General features: G+C 52.4%; 5 protein-coding genes across 5 annotated transcripts; 2 read left to right on the top strand and 3 right to left on the bottom strand.

The window, feature by feature from the left end:
• Positions 1-64: 64 nt before the first annotated feature.
• Positions 65-964, top strand: CC84DRAFT_1136381 (pectate lyase E; the record flags this gene model as incomplete). The annotated part of the gene is made up of 2 exons (XM_018176097.1): positions 65-407; positions 456-964. The coding sequence occupies 2 exons, from the start codon at positions 65-67 to the stop codon at positions 854-856; spliced, it is 744 nt and encodes a 247-aa protein (XP_018043445.1). The 3' UTR covers positions 857-964.
• Positions 965-1,325: 361 nt separating this feature from the next.
• CC84DRAFT_1212536 (uncharacterized protein) lies at positions 1,326-2,609 on the bottom strand (the record flags this gene model as incomplete). The annotated part of the gene is made up of 4 exons (XM_018182462.1): positions 1,326-1,466; positions 1,636-1,703; positions 1,896-2,100; positions 2,586-2,609. The coding sequence occupies 4 exons, from the start codon at positions 2,607-2,609 to the stop codon at positions 1,326-1,328; spliced, it is 438 nt and encodes a 145-aa protein (XP_018043444.1).
• A 1,440-nt stretch (positions 2,610-4,049) lies between these two features.
• On the top strand, positions 4,050-6,032 carry CC84DRAFT_1171689 (uncharacterized protein; the record flags this gene model as incomplete). The annotated part of the gene is made up of 3 exons (XM_018179923.1): positions 4,050-4,601; positions 4,659-4,794; positions 4,846-6,032. 3 exons carry the CDS (start codon positions 4,050-4,052, stop codon positions 6,030-6,032), a joined length of 1,875 nt encoding a protein of 624 aa, XP_018043443.1.
• Positions 6,033-6,322: 290 nt separating this feature from the next.
• CC84DRAFT_1255201 (uncharacterized protein) lies at positions 6,323-7,023 on the bottom strand (the record flags this gene model as incomplete). The annotated part of the gene is made up of 1 exon (XM_018184517.1): positions 6,323-7,023. The coding sequence occupies one exon, from the start codon at positions 7,021-7,023 to the stop codon at positions 6,406-6,408; it is 618 nt and encodes a 205-aa protein (XP_018043442.1). The 3' UTR covers positions 6,323-6,405.
• Positions 7,024-7,143: 120 nt separating this feature from the next.
• On the bottom strand, positions 7,144-11,097 carry CC84DRAFT_1136379 (intermediate filament protein-like protein). Its single transcript, XM_018176096.1, has 4 exons — positions 10,202-11,097; positions 8,350-10,156; positions 8,087-8,301; positions 7,144-8,039 (listed from the first exon to the last, which is right to left on the bottom strand). Exons 1-4 carry the CDS (start codon positions 11,060-11,062, stop codon positions 7,230-7,232), a joined length of 3,693 nt encoding a protein of 1,230 aa, XP_018043441.1. The 5' UTR covers positions 11,063-11,097; the 3' UTR covers positions 7,144-7,229.
• Between the last annotated feature and the right edge of the window lie 115 nt (positions 11,098-11,212).

Here is an 11,212-nt window from a genome sequence, read left to right as displayed (position 1 = left end):
ACCAACTTCTTGAACCGTTTTCGACTTCCAAACTTCTCCAGTCACCACTTCCACCTCTATCAAAATGAAGGCTTCTGTCGCTGCCGCCATCTTGGTTTTCACTGCCTCTGCTTCCGCGAAGAGCTTGTTCAACAAGCGCGCCGACTTCCCCATTCCTGCTTCGCAGGGCTCGGTCACGTACGATGCCGCCGAGGAGATCTCCGGTACTTTCGATGGTGGTCTGAAGACCTACGGTCGTGGCGTCTCCTGCACTGGTCAGGAGGAGGGTGACGATTCCGACGCTGTTTTCATCCTCAAAGATGGAGCTACGCTCAAGAACGCGATTATCGGTGCCGATCAGATCGAGGGTGTTCACTGCGAGGGCTCTTGCACCATTGAGAACGTTTGGTGGGAGGCTGTATGTGAGGGTAGGTTCATCAGCGCACCATTCATTCCACATACTGACGATTGTATAGATGCTCTCTCCCTCAAGGGCGACGGCGATGCCACTGTTACCGGCGGTGGTGCCACTGGCGCAGAGGACAAGGTCATCCAGCACAACGGTGCCGGAACCGTCACCATCGACGGCTTCACCGTCGTCGACTTCGGCAAGCTCTACCGCGCCTGCGGAAACTGCAAACAGAGTGCCGAGCGTCATGTCGTTATCAAGAACGTTGTTGCTGAGTCTGGCAAGCTTCTTGCTGGCATCAACAGCAACTTCGGTGACACTGCTACTATCTCCGGCACCTGCGCAACAGGTGTTAAGGCGATTTGCACTGAGTTCGAGGGTACCACCCCTGGTAACGAGCCGGAAGAGACCTCGTCCGGCCCTAGCAACGCTTGCATCTACACCGAATCTGAGATCGCTACGTGCTAGAGGGTGGTGCGAGTGGATGAGCATCTTCAAAGTGTTCTTTGGAATGCATCAAAAGGGGACTGGAAACCTTTGAACGGGTTCTTGTAAATATACATTCGAAGCATATGCGGTACATGTAAATATATCATATCACACCAAATACGACTCTTTCACGGCTTCGAAGGTGTTATCTACACCTGCGATTCTCGTGAGACGATATCAGCAATTCAATGTTGTTTCGAACTCTTCGCGCGCTCGACAGCGACGTTCGTACCCGCACGATGTCATCTTTTGGCAGTCCCAGCAGCTCGTTCAAAGTGTCCTTCGCATGCTCGAAGTCGCCACCACCGTCGGGAAGGAACACCCGGGTATACGTAACCTTTCCAAAGCCCGATCACTTCCCTTCTTTTATCCCCTTCTGCCCCGCATTGACCCTCTCTTGAGCACTCTTCTTCGTAATCATCCACTCTTCTCGCCTAGTCTCAGTCACTCACAGCACCGAAGCGCACATGTCTTCCTGATTGACGGTGAACGAACTGACCCACACTATCTTGTTCCTGAACTTGTCGAGACACGCCTCAGTCTCTGACTTGATTGGTAGACTAATCAAAGCAGCGACAGCGCGGCCGATCTTTTGGCGATCAGCTTCCACTTTCTCCCAACGCCAGGCAGGTCGTAAAAACCATACCTGCGCCCACGTCGAAAACGAGATCTTGGTCTGTCCCTCATCGACCATCGTAACAGTCCGTTTGTTTCGATCAAAACCGTACGTCCCTGGTGTCGCCAGCGCGTACTCGTACCAGAAGCACCGTTACAACTACCACGAACGAGCTTTGTCCCAGTTCTTCAATCAGTTTCCGTCTGGCGACTAGTCGTTCTTGTTAGCTGTGACTTGTACTTCAATCGCAAACATCATATCTCTCTTCTTTCGGCTGAAACATCAGCACATCCTTCACTAAGCCTTCATGCGCCGTATCCGGACTCCATTCATTTAGCAGAAACTATAGAACCTCTGCTTCTCTCGCCGCTCTGACGAGTCTCTCTTCAATTGCCTGTATACCTGCGTGTCCGCTTGGCGTGATGACGAGGGCATCGTGGCATTTGAGTGCGGAGACGAGGGAAGTGTGGTTGGAGTAGTCGTCTTTGGCGATGGTTACGTTGTCGGGGAGCTTGGATTGGCTGTCTGTTCGCGTGATTGCTGTGATGGTGTGCTTCCCAGTTTTGAGGAGCGCGGAGGTAATGAAGCGACCAACGTTGCCGTCTGCCTATTGCGAAGTGAGATGGGAGGGAGAAGGGGTGAGGGATGAAGGAAACCACACCAACTATTGCGACTCAGGTGATATGGTTTGTTAACATTTCGGAGACGCCAATGAAGATTTCGATGTTTCGAATATCGCGATGTTTTGAGTCTTCGGGGATGCACTGCACATGGCTCTATGTTTTGACGTTGTATTGTTTATTAATTTTCAAGTGATGTGGGTACCTAAAGTTAGCATTCACACAAACGGTGTGAACCCGGAATCACTGTGCATATCCCATGCCGTTCAGACGCTACCATTAGGACAATCGTGGCCAGCCCAACCACTCTAAACACGCATTTCACGTAACTCTCCGCCGTCTTTACATTACCCTCAGCCCCTACACTCTCAAATGCAGTTCGCGCGTGTAGAAACGCTTCCACGAGATAATCCACCACGATACCCCATTTGACAACTCGGCAGCTTATGAGAGAAGCGTCAAACCCACTTACGATAAATCGAAGCGCGATGAACATGTTCTAGATCCATTCCAGACCCTTGATTATGTTCTTTTCTGCCATATAGAGGCGCTCCAACAGCGATTGAGGATCGAATAGTAAGAGGCGGGGCACCTCGTGTGCAGGGTGCGTATACGTGTGATCCAGACCTTCACGCATACGCTCGAACTGTCCGACTTTTACGCCGTTGGGCGATCACATACGCACTTCAGCTTCTCCAATATCTTCCGTCTACTTAAAATGATAACTCTGCTGGTCATTCTGGCATCCTAGCATATGGTGTAGTCGCATGTGAAGCCCCAATATTTGTACTCTTCCGGAAGCCTGTCATCCGGCCGGGGGGGGGGGGGGGGGCCTCCCGTGGGTGGTATGCTACTAGAAGGTAACTTCTGTGTCAGCCTCGAGGTCTTGGGTCGCACGTACAATCACCTTGTCGTTCGATGAAGGAGCATCGGCCGTTATTGGTGCAACTGTGGTTGATACACGAGACCTGAGTCCATGTGCCGCATGACTTGTTGGACCGCATGGTTACCATCCAAAATTGCGTAATGTTGCAAGGCAGAGCAAAAGCCCTTGCATCGGGTTTACCCATAGTCCTGGAAATCTCATTCTACACCTACGGCACGGCATGAGCGGCCCCATAAGCGATGGTCTGTCCGACCAATACAACGCGAGCAGTCGCCTATAAACCCTGCCACGATGACCACTCAACCTTCGAATGGCTGGAACCGGTCCAACGGGAACGTTTGATAAGCGCCGCTTTGATCACTTGAGATACCCCTATATTCCAACGCTTGTCAAATAGATCGAGTGAAGCAGACGAACCCCTAAGATAGTGCCTTCTCATACTTACTAGAAGCCCACGCCTTCCCTAAGATCGTATCATAACATCTGAATCACGACAAACGATCTCTACCCAACTAAAACCTAAAGTTGTTCTCGACTTGTCATTTGCACTGGCCATATCTTCATTTCTCCCGACGCGTTGGCTATGGCTGTGATAAAATACCGAAATTCTGCCCACCCCCACACTCTTCACTCGCAAGTGGCCTGTGGGCACCCACGAGCGCGTCCCTATCGTCTTCCATAGTCCTGTAATCCCATATATCATCTAGGGCGCATGTAAATATTACGTGGCACCAGAAGATGCGAGCGCAGGTTCCACGAACAGATAACACAAGATGCATATATGCGGCGTATGCGACCAGAATCTATCACACGTGCGTGGGACGGCTGAATTCGAAACGAGGTTTGGCTGTCGCGTGCAAAATTAGCATTACTCCTTCCTTTTTAATACCTTTACCCACGGGCAGAGGCTAGTCAATGCGTGGCAGAATCTCAGGTGGATGGGGGCTGATAACAGCATCATAAATGATGGGCAAGGAGCGCCTCAACTCCTTCACGAAAATCCTGATAATTTGGCTCAGGTGTCTCCCAGCAATTTCATTCCCAGTAATCATGCCCACACTCGACCAAAGTCATAAATATGCACATATATCCGTCCTCCGAACCATCAATGAACAACTGATAGCTCCTGGAGCAGCTCTGGAAGTTCGCTTCCAGTGTCTCGGGTTCGCAGAAGGGTTGCAAAGACGATGCAGCGATTCAGCACAAGGTTTCCCTGCGCACCGGCCTGATATGATGAGAAAGACGCGCCAAGCCCTTGAAAAGGAAGAAGTATCTGCCGATGATTTTGTCACCATTGTGAGATCTATGTTCTGCGGCTATCACGATCGCTATCCAAAACACAATCCTAGTTGCAGAGATCATCTACGGCAACTTTGGACGACCGCAAATCCGGTGGCGAAGATGAACTTCAAAAACGCAATTTCAAGGGGCCACAATGATATCTTCAGATATTACGCAGGATTGCAGGGCTGTCATGTGGATGACGTTGAAGATGCGATCAAGACTGAAGGGCTCGTCCCTACGGCACACAAAGATAGCAACGATTCGCAAATTATTGTGTACGATGACACGCAGCACACTTTGCTAGCAAACATCCGCGAGGTAAGTTTTTCCGTTGCATTACTCAATTTACGTTGAGCTGAACGAACTCGTTACCAGCTAGTTGGATTGCAATCAATGTATTCGAAGAACCACCCAGACGATGGCGAGTCGTTCAGTGGAACAGGCGCAACTACTTCCGGCGTATCAGGACCAACAGTTTCAACGCCTTCACATGTGACTCCTGCGAGCCAAGGTAAGCTTCAGGGACTATAAGGAGAGGGTTTAGACGCTAATTAGCGAATAGGCTTCGATTTTAGCTTCCATTCGAGGGCATCTACAGCAAGTAGAAGTCCAGAACCTGGCGTAGAGAAGAGCAGAGCTTCTAAAAACTTAACTGGCCACACAAAATTCCCATTTTTCGAATCTTCGAAGGCAGGTCCGAATTCGCATCCAACGCCTTCTGTAAAACCTTCGAGAAGTTCGCCCATTCAAGATGACCTTGAACAAGCTGAGGGGGGCAGAAACACTCGGGGGCATACACCCGAAGGGACAAATATAGGATCCAAGCCGGGCAAAAGTTCTTCTGCGCAGGCATCAGCTGAAGACACACCGACCCTATTCACTAAGAAGACTGGGCAGTTTAGGAAGGAAGGGAGCCTGTTTCCAAAATTTTATGAACAGGGATCTCCTAGCCCTCCCCAACCATTTTCGAATCCCACAACGCCCAATCAATCCTCTGCTCGAGTAGAAAACGCAATGGACACAGGCACACCTATCAAACGCGGCTTATTCAGTTCAGGAATATCACGCAACGGGACACCAAGGCCAAAAAGTACAAGGGGCGTCGCCGAAGATATTAGGGACCTCCTGCGTAAGCCTATCAACGTTGATAACATAGGCTACATCTATGTTCTGAAAGCACCCCTCTTTTTCGATCAGTTTCCACCATCTCGAGATCAGGCAGAACCAGAGCACTGGGTTAAGATCGGGATCACTCAGAACCTCAACGAGCGCTTGGACAGTCTAATTAGTCAATGTGGAATGTTGGACTTGATTGAATGTGGTGACGACGATATGTATCAAGACCGGAAGCCAATGCCTATACTGCGTCGTGTGGAGGCACTGTGTCACAAGGAACTGGAACACTACAAGAGGCCCTTGAATTGCAACTTGATAACAAGTACTCCCTGCGGCACTACTCACAGGGAATGGTTCAATGTGACAGAGAGTGTTGCTGTCAGGACGGTAAAAAGGTGGCTCAGATTCGTTAGTATGAACCCATATACCGCGTCTGGCGTCTTGGATACAGGATTTTGGGATGACAGGGTATCGAACGGAGAGTATCTCAGGACTTCTAGGGATGAGGACGTTGATCGTGCTCATGAACGGTATCAATCGTGGCTTGATGCTAGTATTCAGCAATATGTGACGAAGATGACGGAGGAGAAGTTGAACAAACTGAGCGTAGGTAATGGTGTTCCATTCAAATAGTGGATGTCGTGAGTTCGAAAACCTTTCTACAATGTAGTTTGAATAAATGCCCCGGTAATTCTTCAGTCGCTACCACGGAAGACTTGAAAGAATCATCAGATACTCAAGCTAGTGTATCTTTACAACTCTCAACTGAACATAGAACAGTTCCCACACCTACGCGCAAATCCCCGAGCCTAGCCATATCGCCTCTTGCCCCTTGACCCTCAAGCCCCTTACCTATGCCATCCTCCACCCACTCCTCACCTTCTTAGCCCACCTTTGTCTCAGTCCCACAAACTCAACCTCTCCCCGATCTCAAGTATTATGCACCGTCACTCCCTCCCTCCCTCTATCCGCCCTCATCCCCAGCCAGCACAAAAACCCCAGCACCTCATACACCCGTCTCAAATCCCTCCTCAGTCCCACATCCACAATCCAGTTCATCTTCCACGAGCCCTCCGCCATCTGCGCCTCGCGCAAGCGCAGCGTAAGTGAATAAAGCAGTGGCGCAACGACCCAGATGGGACTGGTGCGGGCGTAGTTCAGGAAAAGACGTGAGCGCCTTCCGGGAACAGAGCCACGTGCACTCCGCGTCGAGGGTGAAGCGTAGATTTGGCGACGCGCGCATTACCCCCACCAGCGGGAGCAAGTCCAGACTCCGGCCTCGCGCACCATCCCATTTGGCGCCGACGGTACCGACGTAGGCGCGCACAACGTCTGGCGAGGTGGGCGGATAGAATATGGAGAGCAAGTCAGCGTAATTGCGCAGGTCCACGCGGAAGATGGCGCGGGCGAGGAAGTAGGGCCAGAACTCGGCGCGGAGCTGGCGGGAGGTGGAGGCGAGGGCGTGCGCCTCTTCGAAGAGAAGGTCGTTGACGGAGTGCGTGTCGAGGACGTGGGCGCAGATTCTGTTGCGGATTTCGCTGGGGAGGCGGAGGAGGGCAGAGGGCTGCTTTGGAGGGACGGGAGCGCGCGTGGCTGCGGAGTCGGAGGGGCTTGTGGAATCCATGGGTGAAGCCTGATGTATTGTGATAACGCGCGAAGAGCGTGGTCTCTGGGTTGATGCTTGGTTAGTGGCCTTTCACCGAAGTCTTTGGGGAGAAGAAAGGTTCGAGGTAGCGAGGGACACGGCGCTCGTTGACGAGTGAAAGCAAACTTTAGCATATACAATATGGGTATAACTTGAAAACGTGTCTAACTCGGGCCAATGCTACCCTACCTGATTCCCACATCCGGAAACAAGACCTGAATCATCTCATCCAAAAGCGTGAAAGCAAGATGCGTATTCAACCGCGGATTATTCACCGTCGCCTCCAGCTTCGTCGCCGCCATCTGCGCGTTCGATCGCCCTACCACGCTGGCCGCCAACTCCGGAACCAGTGTCGAAAGAACTACGCCCGCCTCCTTCCTGCTCTTTGCTCGGTCCTGCGGTGTACGTTCCACGCTTTGCTTCATTTTCCCATTGGGCCACATGCTGTCTTTAAGCGCATCGATGTACTTGGCGATGTTGTCTTCTGACATGACGCTGTTGAACGAATCCCTGATCTTGCGTTCAATTGTACCGCCTAGGAGCTGGTGCAGAACAACTACGACGGCACGACCGCGAAGCCAGTTGTTCTGTTGGTTGAGTTCGAAGGTCTCGAGGAAGATGTCGCAGATGGGCTTCACAAAGGGCTCAAGCTCCTTGTTCTCGAATGCGAGCAATTCAGCTTCGGCTTCTGCATCCGTATTTGGTTCACCTCCAAGAACGGCTCCAGGCGCGAGAGTGGCGGGAGTTCCGTTGCTGCTGGAGAGCTGAGTTGTGGCTGCTGAGATGAGATTTTGACCTGCCACGGAGAGCTGGTCTAAAACAGGGATGTTGCCCAAGAACTCTTCCATCCCATCCGCAACAGAGCTGTAGATTCGAGAAACGAAGTCGTTGGAGGCCTGTTGGTTTGCCGAGGGGTCGGTTGCGGAGATGGCAGCTTGGGAGAGGAAGGCCCGGAACTCTCGACTCCGACACACAGCTGGTATCAAGAGCAGGTCCTAGATGATAGTCAGAAAGTAAAGACGATTCGATATGGAATCATTACCCGGAGATACTTCTCCAAGCCTATTCGTCGCTTCTGTAGAAAGTCCTTTTGCAACTTCAACATCATCTGTCGCCGAGGAAAATCCAGGTTGCGCACTTGGGGGAACTTCGACCTCAGGCGCTTGTTGAGGTCGTGAAACTCGCTGTATCTTCGAGAGACTACCCATGCAGCTGCAGGCATTTGATCACCAGCGCGCCGCCGCACTTCAATAACATCTGGATATATACTCAGCAATGTCACTTGCACAATGTCATAGCACTTACACATTGCAAACTCCTTCCCGTCCGGCTCTGTTCCAACCATGATCGACTGAATGAAGACAGTCGCACGACCATACAAGCTGTTATCGCTCTCCTGGACAATATACTGTTGCCGTTGTAACTCTTTGCGATGGATCTCGCGCTGGAGACTGGACTTGGATTTTCGTAGAATGCGTAGCTCGGCAGCATTATTCGTGAGCTCGGCTTTGGAGGTCAACGAGTCGACGATAGATTCTTGAGTAACCAAACGCTCGATGTCTGCTGTCAGCGCATCGATGGCTTCGGCTAATCCCAGGTCACCAGGGGCTGCCTCATGGATTTCTTCCTCTTCATTTGCGCGATGCGGCTCCTCAATCTCATCTTCCAGGAATTTCTCTTCATCACCGAAAAGATCGTCGTTGAAGACACCGCGGGTCCTCGGCTCGCCTACGAGGCCCAAGGATGCTATGCTCGGCTTTAGCCTATCTTTGCCCTGCATGGCAAGAGGACCAGGAGAGAGAGCGCGCGGTAGCTCCAAAGAAGCCCTCATCGAGTCGTTATCCTGCGGAGAAGCGAGTGTGTTGGTCTCTGCAAAGAGCGAGCCTTCAGGCTCATCGCCCATTATGTCTGTCATTGCAGCTTGAAGCGCATCCACAGCTCTGGAATTGTCACTTGGCTGTCGTGAGGTGCCAAAATCCGAATCTAAGCTTGCTATAGAGTTGGCCATTGGGTCACTATCATAGTCATCGTCAAACAATGGTGCTCGAGCAGGCGCGCCACCGTCCAAGGACCGCCGTGGCGGTGGATCGAGGTCACGACCCTTGCCCAGAGTTTTGAGGTCAGACGACGAAGCAACAGCCCGTCGGAGGTCGGGAACATTCAGGTTGTTTTGTTGGGAAGATTGCGATCTGACCATTCGAGCAGACGCACCCGCTGAAGGATTGTCGAGGGTCTGTGCAACCATCTTCGTACTAACTGCACTTTTCTGGGAATTAGCAGCCTCGTCCATGGCCAGCCACTTGTAGTAGAGATTCGATCTTTTGAAGCGCCTGAAATGAGGCTCTTGCAGTCGATCGTAGGCAGCTGTTTGGGCGTGGAGTAGCGAACGTCGGGCATTGTGATACTGTTCAGGTGTTGCAGCTCGGCCTGATTTAAGGAAGGCAGTGACAGCTTGACGCGCCGTGGGCGAAATTTCAAGGTCCGGTTGCGAAAGATATCCTTCGTTGATCTGCGCCATGTCTGCTCTATCCGAATCCGTCCACGCGGAAAGTGAGCCGCTCAGCTCTACGGGTTCATCGGTATCTTGCTCAAGAGGATTCCGAATCCCGTCGACGACTATCCAGAATTGTACCAATCGCATCAAGCCAACTTGGTCCATATACTCCATGAAGCACGATAGACCCGCCGCATCATACAGTACATCGCGTAATGAAGCATTCTCAAATCGAGACGTTGTCCTCTTGTGCTTTGGCTTCTCTTGAGCTGCGGCTTTCTTGTCGCGCACCGATCCGCCAGCACTCAAATTGTTGATCTTCTGATCCAGAATCCTCCGTGCTGTCTCTAGTCGACGCAGGTGTAGCGGGTCCTGGCCTTCGATCATCGAGTCTTTGCGTAATTGTCCAGAGATCTCGCTCCGGAAACGACGAGCTTCAGCAAGCGTGTTCGTTTGTCTGATCGCTCGGACGAACCTCTCGAACTTGCGCTCATTATCACCGGGTGCGAGTTTCGGAAATTGTACATTCTTAGGTGTCTTCGGCGAAGGTGGCGCATGTTTGTCAAGTTCAGCACGCAACTTCCGAACAGTCTTTCGCTCTTGGAGTAGAGATCGACCCTGGGCATGTCAATTTTGCATTCTACGTATCATAGACAAGCTTACATATCCTTCCATCAGCTGATTCCACGTGTCTGGATCAGCAAGCATCTGCATCACAGGGGAGAGGACCGCACAGGCCACGATTTCCTTGATCAAGACGTTCACAGCGGGGCTCGTAGTCATGTTCTCTGGCATTATGCTTGGCAGCAGCCGAGCTACAATGCTCCGAAGGTGCTGTTGCTGGTTGAGCTTTGTGTTTGAGTATGCCAGAGACGCTGCAGGGTGCAGTCGACCGTCTTTGTACTTGGCTGCAATGGCCATGTCGAGTTCCTCCGACTCGGTCACGTTGCGGGAGAGCTTCTTGCCACGAACGACTCTTTCGGCTTCGTGTGCAGCTCTCAGATGGTCCGTGATCAGAGGGATCATTCGCGACACGACAGTCTCTACCATGTCCACCGCCAGCAGCCGGTCGCGTATCTCGCCCAGGGCTGCCCGCACCGCGCGATCCACCTCGTTCACAAACGTCGGACTTTTGCTGATGTTGCCGTACCAGCTCTTGACGAAGTCGCGTAGGATCAGCCCGAGGAGCACGTCTATGCTGTCAGACACGACAAACGAGGCGGGGTACACCGGCTCCATCATGTACGCGGAGCGCTTGGTGAGGGCTGCTTTCTCTGCCCTCCACTTGTCCGGCGCCAGGAAGGCGACATGGCGCGGTCCATAGTGTGCGTTTCCTCCGGTTCGTAGGTCTTTAGCCCACGCGGTGGTGAGGATCAGCCATGCCTGCAGAGCGACGGTCGCGACGACGCCCGCGACGAAGGCGTAGGGCAGGAAGCGGAGGGAGGGGCTGTAGTGGGTCAGGTAGCCCCAGGCGATGAAGACGGCGACGGCGGCGAGGACTACATCTCTGCGCTTCAGGGCCATAATCGAGCGGGCGGCGCCGCATGCATCTTGCGAGCTGGCCTGGTGTTGTGGCTCGGCGTGGGATGCTCTTTCCTCCGACCAAGTACGCACGGGCCTCACAGCATCGTCACTTCCGAGGGTGCCTGGGACCTACGCGGTCTCACTTTCGCT

Source organism: Paraphaeosphaeria sporulosa (assembly GCF_001642045.1).
Source record: "Paraphaeosphaeria sporulosa strain AP3s5-JAC2a unplaced genomic scaffold CC84scaffold_1, whole genome shotgun sequence".
NCBI classification, from domain to species: domain Eukaryota; kingdom Fungi; phylum Ascomycota; class Dothideomycetes; order Pleosporales; family Didymosphaeriaceae; genus Paraphaeosphaeria; species Paraphaeosphaeria sporulosa.
This window is presented reverse-complemented; position numbering and strand designations above follow the sequence as displayed.

What these genes read in the sequence shown, in the direction of transcription:
- CC84DRAFT_1136379 (XM_018176096.1), bottom strand. Translation starts at nt 11,062, where the DNA reads ATGGCCCTGAAGCGCAGAGATGTAGTCCTCGCCGCCGTCGCCGTCTTC. An exon ending in CGGGAAGGAGTTTGCAATGT is followed by an intron (nt 8,302 to 8,349) that starts GTAAGTGCTATG and finishes GTATATATCCAG; the next exon opens with ATGTTATTGAAGTGCGGCGG. An exon ending in GCTTGGAGAAGTATCTCCGG is followed by an intron (nt 8,040 to 8,086) that starts GTAATGATTCCA and finishes ACTATCATCTAG; the next exon opens with GACCTGCTCTTGATACCAGC.